This window comes from Lagenorhynchus albirostris, chromosome 12 (genome assembly GCF_949774975.1).
Source record: "Lagenorhynchus albirostris chromosome 12, mLagAlb1.1, whole genome shotgun sequence".
In the NCBI taxonomy this organism is placed as follows: domain Eukaryota; kingdom Metazoa; phylum Chordata; class Mammalia; order Artiodactyla; family Delphinidae; genus Lagenorhynchus; species Lagenorhynchus albirostris.
In genome coordinates, this window is record NC_083106.1 from 61,184,466 (window position 1) to 61,206,516 (window position 22,051).

General features: G+C 34.3%; 1 protein-coding gene across 7 annotated transcripts in view; it reads right to left on the bottom strand.

Moving 5' to 3' along the window:
* Positions 1–22,051, bottom strand: part of MANEA (mannosidase endo-alpha) — a 117,809-nt gene that overhangs the window by 26,341 nt on the left and 69,417 nt on the right. For 3 of the 7 annotated variants that reach the window (XM_060167905.1, XM_060167903.1, XM_060167908.1), the window contains exons 4-5: positions 15,957–16,033; positions 15,111–15,137 (exon numbers count right to left, since the gene is read on the bottom strand). In XM_060167905.1, the coding sequence (XP_060023888.1) occupies positions 15,111–15,137; positions 15,957–16,033 (104 nt within the window). Of the gene's footprint in view, positions 1–11,820; positions 15,138–15,956; positions 16,034–22,051 lie in introns of those variants that run through there. The other 4 variants (XM_060167907.1, XM_060167902.1, XM_060167906.1 and 1 more) reach the window with 4 other exon arrangements.

A 22,051-nucleotide genomic window follows, 5' to 3' on the forward strand; every position in this document is an offset into this window, starting at 1 on the left:
GCAAGGTATTGATTTCTTCCTCTATTAGGAAACTGGTGACAATTTCATAATGTATGTAATGTATTTAAGGTAATGCTTGGCACACAGTGAGAACTCAGATATTCAGTGAGGTGTTTCCCTTGTTTGCCCATATGTTGAGTCCTTAGACTTTAAACCTTAAGAGTGACTCCTCTGTAAATGTTTCTGTAACCCTTCAGAGACGATTGACTTTTTCTTCCTAATGCCTTCTTCATATCTACCTCAATTTTGAAACTTATAACACTATATGCAGTTGTATTAAGCAGGACTCTCTCAGTTCCATGAAATAAATCCAACTAAAATTAACTTTATTCAAAAGGTTTACTGGCTAATGGAGTGGAGCCAAAAGGCTGGCATGGTTCAGGGTAGAATTTGAAGGTTCGAAATACACCATCAAGGCTCTGTTTCTTAACCTCTTGCTGTTTCCTTCCACGTGTTGCCTTTTTTTTTTTTGTCAGAAGCTTTCCATGTTAGACAAAATATATCTATGAAGTGTTCCAAGTCTATATTATTAGAGCTCAGCTGAGCTTGGTTCACATGTCTAGCCCTGGAGCAAAGGGAGGAAAGTCATTTGCCGGTTGATACCATATGTCCAACCCCAAAATACAGAGATTAATAATGCCATGAGGGCCATACAGGGTGGATCTTTAAACATAAAGCATGGAATTTTTATCAGTGAGAGTTAAGGGACACTGGGCAATCAGAAACAACCGATATCTTGTGAAGAAATTATTCCTTTGCTTTTAATCTGTGAACTCCTTGTACATGGATATATTGCATTTAAATAATTTCCTCATTATCTAAAAGTAAGCATACTATATGTGTCTGTTAAATGGAAATAGGGAGTGTAATCTAAAATAAAATAGAGTAGTCAAAGAAGGCCTCACTGGGAAGATGATATTTGAGTAAAGACCTCAAGAAGGTGAGGAACCACCATGGTATATGTATTAAAGCTAAGAAGTAACATGGATTACTTCTGACTTCATTCAGATTTCAGCAGTTGTTCCCGTGATGTCCTTTTACCGTTCCAGGATCCAATCCCAGATACCATTTGCATTTCATTTCTATGTTGTCTTAGTCTCCCCTGGTCTATGACAGTTTCTCAGTCTTCCCTTGTTTCATGTCCTTGACAGTTTTGTGGAGTTTTGGTTAGGTATTTTTCAGAATGCCCCTCAATTAGAGTGCATCTGATGTGTTTTCTCATGACTAGACTGGGGTTATATAGTTGGAAAGAATACCACAGAGGGAGCATGCTTTTGGAAGTCGGAAGAAAACAGATACTGTTTGCTGATAGGTATGATTCACTAGAAAGGGGTAGATTTAATGATGTACGAGTGAAAGAGGACCATTGTCAGAGGAATGTCTTTGAGCAAACAAGAGGAAATAGGGTTTAGAACCCAGAGGGAGAGATTAGCCTTAGATGAAAACAAGGACAGTTTACACATAGTTAAAAGAAGGGCTGACAGAGCTTATGAGCACAGATGATACATGCAAGAGAGTGCAGTGTTAGAAGATTGGGCATGTTTTGATTGTGTATTAGTTTTCTATTGTTGTGTAACAAATGATCACAAATTTAGCAACTTAAGACAACATATATTTTATTATCTCACAGTTTTCATGAGTTAGGATACCTGGCATGGCTTAACCTGCTTCTCTGCTCAGGGTCTCACAGGGCTATAATTGAGGTGTCAGCTGGTGCTGAAGACACATAAAGTTCAGAGTCTGCTTCTCAGCTCACTTGGTTGTTGGGGAATTTCATTTCCTAGAAGCTTTAGACTTACAGTGGTTTGCTTCTTCAGGCCAGCAAGAAAATATCTCTGTCTTCTATCTCTAACCTCTTGACCTCTCTTAAAGGGCTCACCTGAATAGGTCAGTCCACTGAGGACTGCCACCTTTCGATTAACTTAAAGTCAACTGATTAGGATTCTCAATTACATCCTCAAAATCCCTTCACCTTTGCCATTTAATAGTCACAGGAATGATAGCCCATTAACTTTGCCTTATTCTGTTAGAGGTAAATTATAGATCTTGCCCATACACAAGGGAAAGGGATTTTATAAGGGCATGGCTCAGTGGGCATCATCTTCAATGGCTCCTACTTTCTTAGTTAAGTAGGAAGCAAAATAACAAATTGTTTGGACAGAAGAGAAGGTAGTGGAAGTTTGAGGAAATGGGAAAGGATGAAATGTATCTAAGAATGTGTGTACATTTTGACTCTGAACAATCTCTTCAAGATTTGTAGGGTTTCTCCAGCATGTGGTCTCCTAGGATAACTGCTAAACCCAATTCTCACACTGTAGACAATTACTAGATATTCCAAAAGATATTTGTGGGGCTTTGTCACAAATAGTAAGAATTAATTCTGCTGTCCTTCTTAAGATTTACTGATCTATGAGGAATTACGATTAATGAAGAAATGAGGTTAATAGTCAACTCATGATCTTCTAAATCTGAATATTGATTGAAAAGCATGTCGACATTTTTAAAAATTTATGGTTCATTCTCTGTTTTAATAGCTGTGTTAAATTTAGCAAAACAGTGGAAAAAGCACAGGGATTATGCAAATAACTTAGAAGTTATGACTCACCCATTATACTGTGAGAATAAATGACTGATTAAAAGTCTGTTAAACTGGGACACGTCTAGAATTTCTGCCACTAATATGTTAAATCAACACAAGAGTCTATTATGTAAGCAATGGAGGGTTTTTTTGGTTTGTTTAGCGTTTTTGTTTGCTTTACAGAACTTCCCTAAACTTGACTTTGTATAAAAGGCTCATTAAAAATAACTTATGAAATAGAGCTACAGCTGTTTTTTTTTAACATCTTCATTGCAGTATAACTGCTTTACAATGGTGTGTTAATTTCTGCTGTATAACAAAGTGAATCAGCTATACAGATAGATACATCCCCATATCTCCTCCCTCTTGCGATTCCCTCCCACCCCTCTAGGTGGACACAAAGCACCGAGGTGATCTCCCTATCTGCTTCCCAATAGCTACCTATTTTACTTTTTAACCCATTCTTTTATTTTTGTCTTACTGGAGAGTCTTTTTTTTTTTTTCATTTTATTCTTATTTTTTTAAACATCTTTATTAGAGTATAAATTGCTTTACAATGGTGTGTTAGTTTCTGCTTTATAACAAAGTGAATCAGCTATACATATATCCCCATTATTGCCTCCCTCTTCCGTCTGCCTCCCACCCTCCCTATCCCACCCCTCTAGGTGGGATAGGGAGGGTGGGAGCACTGAGCTGATCTCCATGTGCTATGTGGTTGCTTCCCACTAGCTATCTATTTTATATTATTTAGTTATATATAAGTCCATGCCACTCTCTCACTTCGCCCCAGCTTACCCTTCCCCCTCCCCGTGCCCTCAAGTCCATTCTCTACATCTGCGTCTTTATTCCTATCCTGCCCCTACGTTTTTCAGAACCTTTTTTTTTAAATTCCATATATATGTGTTAGCATACAGTATTTTTCTCTTTCTGACTTACTTCACATTGTATGACAGTCTCTAGGTCCATACACCTCACTACAAATAACTCAATTTCGTTTCTTTCTATGGCTGAGTAATATTCCATTGTATATATGTGCCACATCTTCTTTATCCATTCATCTGTCGATGGACACTTAGGTTGCTTCCATGTCCTGGCTTTTGTAAATAGAGCTGCAATGAACATTGTGGTACATGTGGTACATGTAGTGTCCTTCTTTGTCTCTTGTAATAGTCTTTATTTTAAAGTCTATTTTGTCTGATATGAGAATTGCTACTCCAGCTTTCATTTGATTTCCATTTGCAAGGAATATCCTTTTCCATCCCTCACTTTCAGTCTGTATGTGTGCCTAGGTCTGAAGTGGATCTCTTGTAGACAGCATATATATGGGTCTTATTTTTGTATACATTCAGCCAGTCTGTGTCTTTTGGTGGGAGCATTTAATCCATTTACATTTAAGGTAATTATTGATATGTATGTTCCTATTACACTTTTCTTATTTTGAGGGATTTATTATTGTAGGTCTTTTCCTTCTCCTATGCTTTCTTTCTAGAGAAGTTCCTTTAGCATTTGTTGTAAAGCTGTTTTGGTGTTGCTGAATTCTCTTAGCTTTTGCTTGTCTGTAAAGGTTTTAATTTCTCCGTCGAATCTCAATGAGATCCTTGCTGGGTAGAGTAATCTTGGTTGTAGGTTTTTCCCTTTCATCACTTTAAATATGTCCTGCCACTCCCTTCTGGCTTGCAGAGTTTCTGCTGAAAGATCAGCTGTTAACCTTATGGGGATTCCCTTGTATATTATTTGCTGCTTTTCCCTTGCTGCTTTTTCTTTGTATTTAATTTTTGATAGCTTGATTAGCATGTGTCTTTGTGTTTTTCTCCTTGGATTTATCTTGTATGGGACTCTGTGCACTTGCTGGACTTGACTATTTTCTTTCCCATATTATGGAAATTTTCAACTATAATCTCTTCAAATATTTTCTCAGTCCGTTTCTTTTTCTCTTCTTCTTCTGTGACCCCTGTAATTCGAATGTTGGTGTGTTTAATGTTGTCTCAGAAGTCTCTAAGACTGTCTTCTATTGTTTTCATTCTTTTTTCTTTATTCTGCTCTGCAGTTGTTATTTCCACTATTTTATCTTCCAGGTCACTTATCTGTTCTTCTGCCTCAGTTATTCTGCTATTGATCCCTTCTAGAGTATTTTTAATTTCATTTATTGTGTTGTTCATCATTGTTTGTTTGCTCTTTAGTTCTTCTAGGTCCTTGTTAAAAGTTTCTTGTATTTTCTTCATTCTATTTCCAAGATTTTGGATCATCTTTACTACCATTATTCTAAATTCTTTTCCAGGAAGACTACCTATTTCCTCTTCATATTTTTGGTCTGGTGGGTTTTTACCTTGCTCCTTTATCTGCTGTGTATTTCTCTGTCTTCTCATTTTGCTTAACTTACTGTGTTTGTGGTCTCCTTTTCACAGGCTGCAGGTTCATAGTTCCCATTGTTTTTGTTGTCTGTCCCCAGTGAGTAAGTTTGGTTCAGTGGGTTGTGTAGGCTTCCTGGTGGAGGGGATTGGTGCCTGGTGGATGAGGCTGGATGTTGTCTTTCTGTTGTCTTTCTGTTGGGTAGGACCGCATCCGGTGGTGTGTTTTGGGATGTCTGTGAACTTAGTATGATTTTAGGCAGCCTTTCTGCTAATGGGTGTGGTTGTGTTCCTGTCTTGCTAGTTGTTTGGCATAGGGTGTCCATCACTGTAGCCTGCTGGTCATTGAGTGGAGCTGGGTCTTAGCGTTGAGATGGAGATCTCTGGGAGATCTTTCACCATTTGATATTACGTGGAGCCAGGTGGTCTCTTGTGGACCAATGTCCTGAACTCACTCTCTCACCTCAGAGGCTCAGGCCTGACACCCGGCTGGAGCACCAAGACCCTGTCAGCCACACGGCCAGGTACATGGGGAGTTTCTTGACTTTTGGGAAGTCTGAGGTCTTCTGCCAGGGTTCAGAAGGTGTTCTATAGTTGTTGTTCTGCATGTAGATGTATTTCTGATGTGTTTATGGGGAGGAAGGTCATCTCCACGTCTTACTCCTCCACCATCTTAAAGGTCTCCTACAGCTGCATTTTTAATGTTAGTGCAGATAAAATGAAATTATATATGCCAATATTATTTGGCTACAACCATGAAATCATGGAAGACGTCTACAGTTTTCTTGCAAGTAGACCAAGGGTAACAGAATAACAATAAGAAATGTTCATGAACAGAAATCTTGTGTAACACATTGTTTTGTATATGCAAAGCTTCATATGAATCTATCTTCAGTTCAACAGATGTTTAATTCACACCTGCTCTGTGCCGGGCACTGTGAATATAAAGGTGGAAAAGACACACTCACTAATTAGGGCCAGGCTTCAAAGTTCCAGGGAATGCTGCATTTCATTAAATTTAGTGTTGGATCTATGACTGTATTTTTTAAAGAAACTTCTATATTGTTCTCTTTTCTGTTTGTATTTTATATTCTTAAATTAAAACAAAGGTATTTCCTACCCTCAATGTGCTTATAGTAGAAAGAAAGATACTCATGTATAAAACTTATCTCAAAACAAAGTAGCAGGTGCTAGAATAGAAGTGTACTTTGCCTAACCTGTATGAGTGTAGGAAAAACCTTGGGTGTAGGGAAATATTACCACATAAGTTGACACTATAGTAGAATGGCATAGTTTTCTCAGCTCTATGTCTACTCAACTGTGGGACATTGGCAATTTTGGTATAGTTTTCTTAAATATAAAATAAACAAAAGCTACCTCAGAATGTTGGATGAGTATTCCGTGAAATAACATGGACAGCACTTAACAGTGTTTGATACACATTAGATTCTTGTTAGAAATATTTATATTTCCTTTTTTTCCTTTACCTTTCTGTCCCATTCTCATCCTCTTTCCAGTAGGAGTAAACTAAGTGAGGAACAATGGGAAAGACATCACTTGAAAAAAAAAAAAAACCCACAAGAACCCAAGTCTTCATGAGGTTATAAGTCTTGGTTATCCCTCTGAAGTATAATCTGAGGGATAATATTACTGTAGCAGAAATTCTGAGGAAAAAAAAGAGGAGAGAAGACTGTTGTTGTAGGTATAGGACAGTAATGGGGCGTCTTGTATACCTTGTGAAGAAGTTTGTGCTTTCTTCTGTAGGCAGGCAATTTGGAGTCACTTACATAATTTGAAGCAAGAGAATGGCCTAGACTCTGAGTCTAGAGGTTGATTTGAGTTAGACAATACTGTAGGTATATAAACTAATTGAGAATATATAATAGGCCAAGTGAAAAATGATGATGTCCTGGATATGATCAGAAACAGTACACACAGAATAGCAAACATATTTAGGAAATAGCTAGGGAAAAAAAGGAAGTAGTACTTAATGGTTGATGGGATTTAGAGCATGAGAAAGTGTGATAAGGCAAAGAATGACCTTAGGTTTCTGGTTGTGTGGCATGAATGACAGTGTCATGAATGGAGAGAATGAGGAGGGAAGATAAGAAAGTCTACTACTAGTGGAAGAGGAATTGTTGGTCATATGGTAAAGATAATGATTAACTTAACAAGAAAATGCCAAATGGTTTTTGAAAGTAGGTGAAGTGTTTTATACTAACACCAGAAAAGTATGAGAGCTTTAGCATTGTCAGTCCTTTTAATTTTAGCCGTTTGTATCAGTGTGTAGTAATACCACATTGTGGGTTTTAAAAAATATTAATATACAAAAAGTTCATTTGTTGTTTTGGGTATGCTGGTGGGGGAGTTGTATAGCTTTGAATTTTGGCAGATGTACAGACTCAGGTAATCACTACCTCAGTCAGGATATAGAATAGTTCCCTCACTCCTAAACCTTAGTGGCTACTAATCTGTCTGTAGTTCTGTCTTTTCCAGAATGTCATATAAATAGAATCATAAAGTACATAATCCTTGGAGGCTGACTTCTTTTACTTAACATAATGCATTTGAGATTCATCCATGTGGTTGTATGTATCAGTGTTTTGTTACTTATTATTACCAAGCAATACTGTATGAATGTACCAGGTTAATTTATCCTTTTACCCACTGAAGGACATTTGGGTTGTTCCTCTTTTGAGTATAAAAATGACAGTAATGGCCAACACTTGTTGAACATTACCATGTTCCAGGGCTGTTTTAGGCACTTTATTTGTATTAACATATTTAATATTCACAACAATGTGATCTGAAAGGAAGATATTAGAGTAATAAAATATAGAGTGGATGACAAATGTTAATTTTAAGGTTGGTATAATCTTATAGAATTCTTCCCCCTGACCCCTGGCAGATTTTTGTCTTAATTATAGAAATGCGGACTTTTTTTTTCTTTCGATGCTGTTAATAACATTAATATAAAAATAATTTTAGTGCTGATTAGCAATCTGAGCCATCATCCAATCCAATCCCCTCCTTTTAAAGATACGGAAACTGGACAGATCAATTTATAGTAAACGTTTTGGTTTATTTTTTGTTAATGAATGGTGAGCTATGGTTAATATACTACCAATTCAGCAAATGTAAATCTTTTTCTATATAAAATTCTGAGCTATATAGTTAATTTCATTTTCCTTTCTGGAACTATTTGACTCAGTTGCCTTTCATTTTGATTATTTATGAGAAAAGCTCTGTCATGGATATAGCTGATTAGACATAAGGAATCCAAAAAATGTAAACTGTATCACCTAGAACATAATGCTTTGTAAGTTAAAAAATGTAAGTATCTTAAAAGAAGCTAGCACCTGACTTAAATGTATATCCCCTTCACCACTACACTCATTATTAAGATATATACAATGGAATATTACTCAGCCATAAAAAGATTAATATAATCTTTATTGCATTATATTATTAGTATCCTCTTTATGAGACTCCTCAGAAGAAATTCCTCTCTTAATAGCAAAGCAGCTATACTTTTCTTGAGAAATTAATTTCTATCTTATACTATGGACAATGCACAATGTGTACATGATGAGATGTTATTTTTCATACTGACTACTCAAAGCTTGGATTTTAAATTTGTGACCACCAGTATAGCAGTGTATTTACCACATTATTCAGTTTTTATTTAATGCTGGGCTCAATAAGTGTATTTTTATTCTTGCTCTCCTTTTAAGACTATATTGTTACATGTTATGTATTCTAACAAATCACTAACATCCTTTTTGAAACAGAGTAGATAAGAAAGGCAGGTGAGTTGAGACTAAGAAAGATAGGAAGGCTGAATAGTGGGTAGGTAGGCAGAGGCAGGCAGGCAGGCAGCAAAAGGACAGAAAGTAGGTTGCAGAAGTGGAGACTAGAATTAAACACAATTACCTACAGTTTTTTTCCTACCTACTTGCCAGGCTTCAACAATGGATCCATATCTAAAAAGCAACAGAATAAAAAGCATTCCAAGTCTCTCTCAGTGAGTATTAATTCAAATCAGCTATTCAAAAGTCAAATTAGGAGGAATAATAGAGAAGATTGGCTGAGAGATATGCACCTAACTCACTTTTTTGGTGCTTTATTTTCTGATATCTGATTCTGAGATAAGACCTGGGGAAAGCTATCACATCATCAGAGCCACATGGATTTACTTTCACTGACTTGTGTTTTATTGTTTTATACTTGGAATATATCCAATAATCATCACAATAACTAGTCATATGAAATCCCCTTGAGTATTATAAAACGTTCAGGACATTTTTCATAATCCAGTTTTACATTCTTTACATCAGCAGTCACAAACTAATGACCAATGAACTGAGCCAACCAGCGAGTATTTAAAAAATCTTTTGCAGTATCTGCCAGCATGTTATAATTAGAAAAATTTACAAACACACAGGCATACATACTTCCTCATTTTAGGGACCCACAGCTACAGAAGGGGCAACACTGACAGGAGCTGTTAGCAACTACTCTTATTAGAAGACAGTTGTCCACAGTCACTATGACTCTATAGGGTTTAAACCTGATGCATTTACTTATATTGCCTGACAGTCTCCTATAGGTTTCTGCATTTTTGACCCTAGGTATAACACCTATTTGAGAAATGTATTTTAAAATGTATTGACAAGGCAAAGTTTGCCTTGCATAGGAAAGGAGGTGCTTCTTTTCTGGCAACAAGAGCCATATAACATCTTGCATTAGCTACTCAGAAGCTCTCAATACCAAATGTGTAGTCAACCATATATGCTAGTATCATATATGTATGTTCCTTTTTAAAATTCTGTCATTTGTTTATATATATTAATTTTGTAACAGTTTCTTATGAAAAATATGTCAAATCCTTTTTGCAAAGAATCAGCATGCACATATTCTTATAGGAGGAAACACTACCTAAATTTTATTTAAGAATGACTCAAGTAAAAAAATGAAATGAGAAAATGTGCATTAATGGGATATTTTATTTGAGGATTAAATTAAGCCTTTAGCTACAAACACTCATGAAGAAAAATAAAACAGAATTTCAGCTCAACTACTGTTCATATAATGACTGTCACTAGATATTGTTCTTACAAGATACCTAAAAAGCCAAGAGCATAATTTTCAAGAATGTACTTTAAATATAACAATGCAGCAAATTTTCAAGTAAGAATTTAGCTATCAGATTTGCAGTTGACTTTTTACATGAAGCCAGACTGGACTGCACAATTTTAATAGTAATGGCTTAATAGTCTGCCATGTGGATAATATGTTTGGGTAATTAACGGCAGTACTCAAATATAAATTTAGTGTGTATAAACTAAAAAAAAGTGTGGTTGCTATTCTTAGGTGACTGTGTTCAAACATATACATTTCTAAAAGGTACTGCATGTATTACAAATGAATTTCTTCTAAGTATTTTTCTCTTTTGCATATGATATTTTCAAGATCCATATAAAAGTCACATTGTTAGATACTATAATCAAATTAACATGGTGATATATAGTGCTTTGAAAATGGCTTTTACAAAATGGACTGAAAAATACTTTTATGCATGGACATAATTAATGTATTTTAAATGCTACTGAGTAGCAGAAGACTGCCACTTTGTGTTGTTTATAATGATTGTTGTTTTGACTTTTTAAATAGGTTAAAAATCTAAAGTAGGAGATATCTCTATATGTATGGCTGATTCATTCTGTTGTGCAGTGGAGGCTAACACAACATTGTAAAGCAACCATACTCCAATAAAAATTAATTAAAAAAATCTAAAGTAAAACCATAAAAAGCATGACAATACAATCATATACTATAAGTTGAGTTGTATACAGAATTATCACTACCATGGTACATCATTATTTTGTTTCATGAAATAATTATTTCAATGAGATAGACTCTAAGGCTTTTTAACTTTATGGTTACATTTAAGGTTATATAAATGAGAAATTTGAACTTCAATATATAAGATGCTTTAAATGAAGTTTAGAACACACAATATAAAAAGTGCCACTATGTTTTGACTTCAGTAAATTTTAGATCTATGTTTATTTGCTTATTAGGTCTTAAATTATTTTTTCTTTTGATATAATAAATGGTAATTATAACAACAAAATCTAGTAACATTGAAAAATGTTCTCCCCTTCATTGATAGCTGGAATATAATAGCACTACCACTAAGTTCTTTGACTTGACTAAGGATGACTCTGTAAGTAAGCCAAAGTAGTACCTGCATTCTGAAGGATAATAATCCTGTATTAAGCATACTATAACATTTAGCCTTTATGTGGATATATCAGTCAGTATATAATTTAAATTTAAAGTACATTTAAATTTACTTTTTTTAAAAAAAAGGAATAGCTGAGCCAAAAAACTCTTTTTGGCTCAATTTTTCCTTTTGAAATTGTAAATATTTATAAAAATAAATTTTGCTGGTCGTAAATAAAGTATTGCTTCTACACTATAGGACATGAGAGTGTTCGACCTTAATTCAAAATTTAGATAAAGACTTTTAAGGACTACGATAGGCACTATAGAGTTTAGGAGCAGTCACTATGTTTAAATTGAATAACTGATCCGTTTCAAAAAGGGCTTGGTTATGAACTTGGTAGGTTCTCTAGTGGCTTGTTACTTTTGCTGTTTTAGGGTAAGATCAATTTTCTAAAGGATGTTGGAGCTCATATATGATTATGCCCAAAGAATAAAAAAATAAGAAACCATCTTCCAAATTAAAAAAATTCATATTTTTGTGTGTATAACACAAATTCACAGATTTTAAAAGTACAGTTAAAAGATATCTACTTTTTAAATGCTGTATATTTCAAATAGAGAAGATATATAGAGTGGCGACTGAATACTACTTTTGAACTGTTAATCAGAAATTAAATAAAACATCTCATAAAAAAAAGAAACAGATTTTTATATCTAAGATACAATTTATTCCCTGTATGCTTTTATTAGGTGAAAGTTAACTACTTCATGTTACAAAATAGTCATTTTTAAACTACTCTTAAAACAAAAAAGTTAATATACAGCTGAGATCAACATCAATTACAGCAGTTTTTGACAATATCAGTCCTTAAAGAGAGTAGTAAAAGAAAGATTTGATTTCTATACAGTCAAAACAATTAGACTGATTAAACCATAAAATAATTCATTTTGATTCATGCATTGCATATATTATACTGTTTTTCTTTAACAGTTACTTTAGTCTATTGAATTAAATAAAAGCAAAGAATTGATTTCTTGTGATTATGCAATCTAAACTTGTTATAAGTCAAATGGTAAAGGCAGGTGTAATGAATACCTGAGGAAGATTTTGAAAGCGTTCTTCCCTAAGAATAACAAAATTATTAGAGATAATTCCTTCTAATAACTGTTTTTTTTAAGAACAGGAGAAAAGAAACATATTCAAATAGTTATAAATCAGTAAACTATCATTAGAGCTGATTCCAAACATTCTTCCCTTGAGAATTAATTAACTTTCTGCAATGAAGACAGAATCTATTTTATTTTATCTTTGAAACCAACTGTCAGTGGCTGGTTGGGGTAGTGCATTAGAACAAAGCTCAGAGGGAAATTCTGCAGTCCTAGATGATCTATCTATATGTCTGCAATGGGAGCAAGAGAAAAATGGTGGTGTCCGTGTTGAGGATTTGCTGACCTTGTTTTTATACACTTTCTCTTAATCTCAGAACTATTTCATAAAATTGTCTGTCATTATGGGTTCAAACATACAACATAAGCAATGACAAAAATTCCTGTGTGTTAGAGATCTCTCTAACCTTTAATAAAATATGGTATGTTATAAATATTATTAAGTATAACATATTTAGAGTTTATCCCTAAGATAACATATAGTGGCTAACTGGATGTAAGAAAAAAAAAATCCACAGATTATATCTGTATGAGTGTTCCTATGAAGATACGTAGTTGTAACATTATAGTGATTTATTCTTGTAATTTCCTCTACAAGGTGAATTACAAATTACTATTATACTGGTTTCCCATGGTCTGAACATTCTGAGAAATGGCAAATTCTCAGTTATAAGTAAGTTTAACATTAATCATGCTTCATAAGTTTAACATTAATCATGCTTCTTTTCAAAGACATGATAGTTAACTTCAAAAGCACTGCTTAAAATTAAATTTCATTGTCTAATGAGTTATTTTATGATAAATTCCACTGCTAATTTGTTTCTGAAGGAATGTCCATATATTCAGAATATTTATATGTATTGTTTAGTATTTCCCTATTGCTTACATTTGATAAATTAAATATCAAAAAAATTCATGTAACAGCATATAGATTAGATTTTTTACTATAGTTCTAGTTACAAATATTAACTATAATAATAGAGTGTATTTTATTCTGTAGTTTTTAAAGAGATTCATTTTTACAGATGATTAATTTGTCACACTATGACAATTGATCACAACTCTTTAACCTGTTAGGTAACATAAAAGTATAATGTTTTTAGATGGGGATGTTATATTATAGACAATAAAGTCTTAAATATTTCCATCATTAAGTGTTATACCTAATAAAAAGTCAAACTTAGTAATGAACTTTCATTTCCATATCCTTAAAATCTGAAATGGTAAGTAAATTTTGTCTATTAGTTTTAGTAAAAACAGTTTAAAATCTTAAAAGAAGGCAATCCAATGATAGTATCAACTTTTTCTTATCTAACAGTTGGTCTCTGATTAACATTAAATTGAAAAATATGAATAAAATAAGCTAAAGATTGACAAGGTATCCTAAAATAACATTTGAGGCACTGTATTTTCATAATTGTAAAGCAGTTATTTTTTTTTAATAACTGAGAAGCAATCCTTAACCTTTATGAAAAGATTTTCCTTCTAAAGCCTGAAATTCAGCAATATAATGTAGAAACATCAGACATGCAAAACACCTAGCAAGCTCTAGGAAACCAAAAATCTGCAAATGATGATACATATTGTACCATAGAAAGCAGACCTTCCTAACAAAATATGGTTCACAGTAAGGCTTAAGGCATATGATATTTTTCTGAAGAATTGTTATTGGAGAGTTATCCAGAGTCTGAATGCTAATATGATGAAGTTGACTGGATCATTAAAAAAATGAAAAAGGAACCATGTACATTATCTTTTAGGTCTTTGTTCTTCAATAGACATATCAAATATATACACAGTCCTTTTTCTTTGGGCCCAGAATACAAGTAGGATTTAATTGTGTGCTAACTACTCTATATAACACAAGCAATTACCTATTGTGAAACAAAAATAGCTATAAAGCAGGATTTCAATTCCAGTCAGAAATTCACCAAATTATGCCACAAGGAATGTTATTTGCACAACTTTTCTCAGTGCAACATCGCCATCGTGAAAGGTGGCAATGATAATATTACTACCTTTAAAAATGTACAAATTATTTTTATTAGAGATAACAGTACATACTGACTTTGATAGTTTTCTTTCCATAACTCAAAACAAAAGGAATGTATTGAAATTAGGTGATATCTATAATTATTAAACTTTAATCAATGCATTAAGAAACAGGTAGCTGGTGATCAAATGCGTAAGTTGCTCTTTCCTTACTGTATTTTTCAGACCACTTACGAGTTAGATCTAGATAAAGACTTGGTTTATGAGGCCGGTAATCCAGGTACACGGTATTACTGATTCTTTTGGGAACAGCTTTTTCAATCTGAGTTCCTTCATGCCACTCATTAAAAGAGGTGATGGAAATTATACTGGGGTGGGCTTGGAGTGCAGCACTCAGAGCATCCTCATAATATTTCCCATTGACTCGGTTGCGAGTGTTTTGAGTGTTCCACGGACGGATGCTGGTATCTATGTATCCTGGGCCCACACTTGGGATGAACATTAGGTCGAACTGATCACAAAAAAATTTTAGCTTAGCCCAGTTCTCATAGGATGAGCCATAAGTAAAGCCATTTGTGGCAAAATACGTATAAATTCCATCAAAACCACCTCGAAGAATTTCATATCTATGTTTTTTTTCTACTAGAAGTGCAATAAACAATGCATCATAAGGAGAGTTGCGAATGCTCTGAGACCCTGAGCTGGTTAACAGATTGGCCCATTTTTCAGCTGTTGTGATATAGGAATCATAGACATAAAACAGTGGAAGAGCACTGCCATTCTTAGTCTTGTACCTGTAAAAGGCAGGATGATTTCCATATCTAGAATACAAACATATATGAAAGCAAAATGAATATTCATAACTCAGTTGCAATAGACAATAGTTGTTTATGTATTGAAAATGAAGGTAATCAGTGCAGTTTAAGCACATTGTTCACCTTTGGGGAATTAGCTATATAAGTGTAAACGTTAAAAATGCATTTTTAATCTTACACATTGAAAAATGAGATACTGGATATATTAAGACATTAACAAGAAATTATACTGAGGTTTAGAAATGATGACTAACACAATAAAAAGCCCATTTTCTACATGAAAATACTGTTTTTTTTGTATAAGTGATAAATGTCCCACTGTTGCTGACATGTGTTTTGTAAGAATATGGCAGCTGTCACAGACTATTATTAGTAAACCCTTAAACAAAATGAAACTGTATTAATAAATTCTTTCCTTGTAATCATACTAAATGAAAATATTAGATGTGGATCTACCATATCTAATAGCAATTCAAAATTGCAAAAGCAATTCACATTTCATACTCTGAACTTGCTTTTAAAAAGACAACTCTATATTCATAAGATTTGCAGAATACTAATTTAAATGTCAGATGACAGAAATCATAGTCTAATATACACATAAAACAGTAAAAACAGGAACCTGTAACTATTCATACAGAAAGTAAATTATAAGGAAATTCAGAAATGTTCTTTAAAATGATTGCAGTATTCATTAAAAATTAGTTTAATTTTAATATGTCATACTGTAAGTCATTCAAATCTCTCAAATATAAACATACTTTTCTTATAACAGTAATTATCATTGGATCATATAACAGTAATTATAGGACAGAAGAAACTCACTTGTCTATAATGTATCTGATATTTTGGTACATGTTTTTATCATCTCGATTCTTATATGGTTCAATGTGAAAAGTGACCTAAAACAAAAAATATTGATTAGAGAAAAAATTATGATGTAAAAATAAAAAGGAACTCATATTCCATATTTTTAATAAACTTACTTAATAACCTTAATTTAAGATGAATGCATTTTTTATTAAAGTATAGTTGATTTACAATGTGTTAATTACTGCTGTACAGTGAAGTGATTCAGTTATACATACATATTCTTTTTTATATTCATATTCTTTTCCATTATGGTTTATCATAAGATATTGAATATAGTTCCCTGTGATACACAGTAATACTTTGTTGTTTATCCATTCTATATATAAAAGCTTACATCTACCAACGCCCTCCCCTGGCAACTACCAGTCTGTACTCTATGTCCATGATCCTGTTTCATAGATAGGTTCATCTGTGTCGTATTTTAGATTCCACATGTAAGTGATATCATATGATATTTGTCTTTCTCTTTCTGACTTCATTTAGTATGATAATCTCTAGTTGCATCTGTGTTGCTGTAACTGGCATTATTTCATTCTTTTTTTTAAGGCTGAGTAGTATTCCATTGTATAAATGTACCACATCTTTATCCATTCGTCTGTTGATAGACATTTAGGTTGCTTCCATGTCTTGACTATTGTGAATAGTGCTGCTATGAACATTGGGGTGCATGTATCTTTTTGAATTATAGTTTTGTTTGGATATATGCCCAGGAATGGGACTGCTGGATCATATGGTAATTCTATTTTTAGTTTTCTGAGGAACCTCCATAGTGTTTTCAACAGTGGCTGTACCAACTTACATTCCCACCAACAGTGTAGGAGGGTTCCCTTTTCTCCACACCCTCTCCAGCATTTGTTATTTGTAGCCTTTCTAATGATGGCCATTCTGACAGGTGTGAAGTGGTACCTCATTGTAGTTTTGATTTGCATTTCTCTAATAATTAGTGATGCTGAGCATCTTTTTCATGTGCCTACTGGCTATCTGTATTTCTTGTTTGGAGAAATGTCTATTTAGGTCTTCTGCCCATTTTTGGATTGGGTTGTCTTTTTTGTTGAGTTGTATGAGCTGTGTATTTTGGAAATTAAGCACTTGCTGGTTGCATTGTTTGCAAATATGTTCTCCCATTCTTTAGGTTGTCTTTATTTTTTTTTATAAATTTATTTATGGCTGCATTGGGTCTTTGTTGCTGTGTGCGGGCTTTCTCTAGTTGCGGCAAGCAGGGGCTACTCTTCGTTGCGGTGCGCGGGCTTCTCATTGTGGTGGCTTCTCTTGTTGTGGAGCACGGGCTTCAGTAGTTGTGGCTTGCAGGCTCTAGAGCACAGGCTCAGTAGTTGTGCACAGGCTTAGTTGCTCTGCATCATGTGGGATCTTCCTGGATCAGGGTTTGAACCCGTGTCCCCTGCATTGGCAGGTGGATTCCTAACCACTGTGCCACCAGGGAAGCCCTGTCTTTTCGTTTTGTTTATGGTTTCCTTTGCTGTGCAAAAATGACAGATTCTCCTATACCATTAAAATAGCATTCTACAAAATAATCTACATTTAATATGTACTCTTATTCAAATAATTTATAATAAAATTACTTTAAAAAATCAAAAACTAGTACTATAATGGACAATAGTTTTCAGAATGCTTGTTACTGATGTGGTTTATATATTTCTACCATGATAGCAGAAAGCAGTAACCAAAAAAGGTTATATATAAATCAAGAAAAACTAATTATGGCTACCAAAACCATTTTGTATGTCATTTATAACTTGTGGAGTAGATTAACGGAAATATCATGTGTACTGTCTACTTAAGATCTGCAAAAACAACTATGAGAATTTTCACTTTTATTACTAATTTTACTGACTTACCATTAGCCATTAAAATACTTTATGGCAATATAATAAACTAAAATATTGTCAACCAGAGTTCAGTTTCTATGAAGCATGTATGGAATTAGAGACTTCTATGCTACTGAAATATAAAATGCCTTTGTTTTCAACCACCTAATTAAAGTGAAATATATTTTACATTCATCAGTGCTACTAGTTTTCACATAATTATAAAGTCAGACAGCATTTAGTGAAACTATAATTCTCTACTTTTAATAAGATTTCAGTAATATTATACAAAGAAAATTTTTATTAGTAACAACGTAAGGTCAATTTCGTTTGTGCAGTATATTGTAAGTATGGCTAGGGCAGTTAGATTTTGCAGTAGCTCTGGTATGTATGTGCTTTTTAACTTCAATTGAAAGAAAAGTGGCAAGGGTATAGGTATTTTCATACTCTTATATAATGTAACCTTGGGTAATCTCCCTTTAGCTGTAACATTTCCTAAGTAAGTTTCCATTTTATACATAAAGGACACCAAATTTAAGCAAATATCCTATATTATAATGAATTTGCATTTGAAGTTGCAAACTCTACATGGCTTCCTTCTTTTTTGTAAAGTGCAGATCAATACATTTATAGTAATTCAAAAAGCCACTATTTTATACAATACTTAATAAGTTAGAAATATGAGGGAAAATATTAATTGCAATAATATTACCTTGTAGGCTTAGTGAATAAATAATGTGATGTATCACCATTCCACTGTTCCATTTGGAAAAATGTATTAGACCAATACACTATAATGACTTTACCAATATACTATAATGACTTTAAAAATAATAGAATGCTATATACAAAATCAAATGTTTGCATTATCTTTAGATGGGGAAGTAAGACTCCTGTAAGTGTTCCCTCATTTCATGCTTCTAATTTTGACCATGCACCCAAAGTGTACTTCCTAAAGTGAAAGTCTGATGATCCTGGAGAGTGATATTAGCAATATGATGACATAAAATGTTCCTACTATTTATTCCTTTTTAAATCAACAAATTGGACATTCATACATGAGCAAAAGTGCCTTTGTGGTGTTCTGGGACCTAGTGTCTTATTCCAAGGAACACAGGAGTTGTCTCACTCACCACAAAGATGGTAAGAGACAAACGTCTGCTCGAGGTGGGAAACCAGAGGAGCCAGCCAAACTGCCTAGACCCCTTTTGTTCTTGCCAGGCAAAAAACTGTGTCAGTAAAGACCCAGGCAGGCACTCACATACAAGACAGAGAACTTGCAGAAGTCTAGACCTCCCAACGGGAAACTCCAGCACATAACTGGAGACAAAAAAAAAAATCTAGTTTGGTTGCAACAGAAGGCAGTAGAGAAGCTTTCTTGGCACCATGCCTCTGCCCAAAGAAACAGTGAAAGGGGAAAAGGAAAGCAGTGAGTGAGTGCCCAGCTATCCCAGCTAGACTGGAAAAATCATTTCTCCACCAGCAACTGGAGTACTAAGATGGGAGCTTTAGAACCAGGGGTAGGGAGGATATTAGGAAAGATGCAAGTTAGAACTTCAGTTGGTGGGAAAGGGATTGTTCTTAGCAGAAGTCCACCTAGGAGCCACTGGGATCACCCTACTGGATCTGCAGGTGCCTCCAATGTACCCAGTGGTAAACCCACACTTTCCCCCCACTCTATGTTTGCTCCTTGTGTGGGGTCCCAAGTGCCAATGCAAGAGAAAGCTCCAGTAGACTGAGAGCATGCTCAGAAACCATGAACTTGAGCTACAGCAACCTTTTAGAAAACAAGAGAGGTTTCCAATAGCCAGCCTGGTGAACTGTAAGAAACAGAGATGGCATAAATGTTTAAAAACCCAAAAGGGAACAAGAAGACTGGAGCAGGTATAAATTCACAAAAACAGTAAAAACTTGGATAATATCAACACTATAGAATATAACATACCATCTGCTGAAGGCAACAAGAAAAGAGTTAAGAAGGTATCTACGACTTCATATGCAAAAACAACAATGCAAATCTAAAGGGATTATGAAACATCAAGGAAACATGGCATCACATAAAAATTATCTATTTCTAGCAATCAATCAAACTCAAAGGCACAGAATATTGCAACCTATCTGATAAAGAGTTGAAAATAGATGTTATAAAAAAACTCAACAGGTTACAAGAAAACTCAGAAAGACAATTGAATAAAATCAGGAACAAAATATGTGAACAAAATGACCCTTTATTAAAGAGAAAGAAATTTTAGAAAAGAACCAAACAAAAATTCTGGAGCTGGATAGCATGCAATGCAGAGAATATGTAGCAAGGCAGAGCATATGAAGATAGAAAAACTGACTTGGAGGATAGAAATTTTGAAACAACACAAAAGAGAAGAGGGAACTTAGAAAAAGAGCAAAGAAAGCCTACATGATCTATGGATATCCATATATCCATCCATATATCCTGACAAATGTCAGGATAATCGGAATTCCAGACAGAGGAGGCAGGGGCAGGAAGTTAACTTAAAGAATAATAGCTGAGAACTTCCAAAATCTGAGGAAAGACTTGGACATACAAGTCCACAAAGCTAGTAGATCATCCTAGTATCTCAATGCAAAAAGACATTCTCCAAGATATTAAAGGCAGGCAAGGGAAAAAAAAGAAGAGAACTTACAAAGGACTGCCAATAGCGCTATCAGCAGATTTCTCTGTAGAAATTCAATAGGTCAGAGGACAGTGGAATGACATATTTGAAGAGTTGAAAGATAAAAATGGCCAGCCAAAACTACTTTATCTAGCAAAGTTATCCTTTAGATATGAAGAAGTAAAGCCTCTCCCAGACAAACAAAATCTGAGGGAGTTCACCACTATTAGATCTGCCTTGCAAGAAATGCTGAAAGGAGTTCTTCAAGCTGAAATGAAAACATAAAAAATTACAAAATACTCTGGTAAAGATGAGAAACATACAGCCAGACTTAGAAAACTATAATTCTGTAGGAGGATGGTGTGTTAACTACTCAACTATAGTATAAAGGTTAAATGAAAGTAGGAACAATAACTATACCTACTATAATAAATAATATAAAAAAGAGGTAAACTGTGGCATCAATATGCAAAAGGGAGGAGCAAAATAATGGATACCTGAGGGGTTAAAGGTAAGTTTCTATAAACCTAAAATGGACTGTTTTATCTAAGAGATGTTTTATGGAACCCCCCCCCTTGATAACCGCAAAGCACAAATCTAGAGCAGACGCACAAAAGAGGGGGGAAAAGAGCACAGCACCATGAAAAATAACCAATTTACAAATGTAGGCAGACAGAGAAAAAGAAATAATGGAAATACAAAACCAGACTGCAGTTGATAAGATTACATATTAATAATTGCTCTGAATGTAAATGGATTGAATTCACCAATGAAAAGGCACATAGTGACTGGATGGATAAAGAAACAAGACCAAACTCTATGGTGTTCTTAAGAGATCCCATTAAGCTTTAAGGATGCACACAGACTCAAAGTGAAGGGGTGGAAAAGATATTACATGCAGGTAGAAACTGCAGTGGAACATAAATTTCAGAATGTAAATTTAAACAGGGATGAAAAATTAAATGACCAAGTAGAAGCTAACTTTTTATGGAAATGTTTCCATGTGCCATGACAATTATTTTTGTGTTTCTTCTGGTTATTTTCCTCCATATCAACAGATCTTTATAATTCAGTGTACTTAAGATGATTACTGTTAACATTCTTTACAAAATTATGTCTCAGCAATTGTCAAATGTTTTTGTTTCTTTGTAGTTTTACTTTATAATTTTATTGACGTAAATATATCTCTGTTCTAGTAGGAAAAATAAGTGGTTCTGGTGATGAGGGTGATGTAGGAAGATCCTGAACCTACCTCCTCCCATAGACACACCAAATCTACAGCTAAATATGGAACAATCTCCTCCAGAAAGAACCTGGTGGAGTGACCCCATCATCACATCTGGCAAACGAGAGGGAAACCACATCAAAGCAGGTAGGAAAGGCTGAGATACAATCTCACCATAAAGCCCATCCCAGCAGTGACATACAATCAGGAGAGAACTCAAAACCCAGAGCTTCTCCCTGAAGAACAAATAGCTTGTATCCCACATCTGGCATACCAGTTTCTAAGACAAGCCCCTGAAAGATGAGTCCCCAAAATATCTGGCTTTGAATAGCCAAAGGGATGTACCTCTTAAAGAGTTTGCACGCA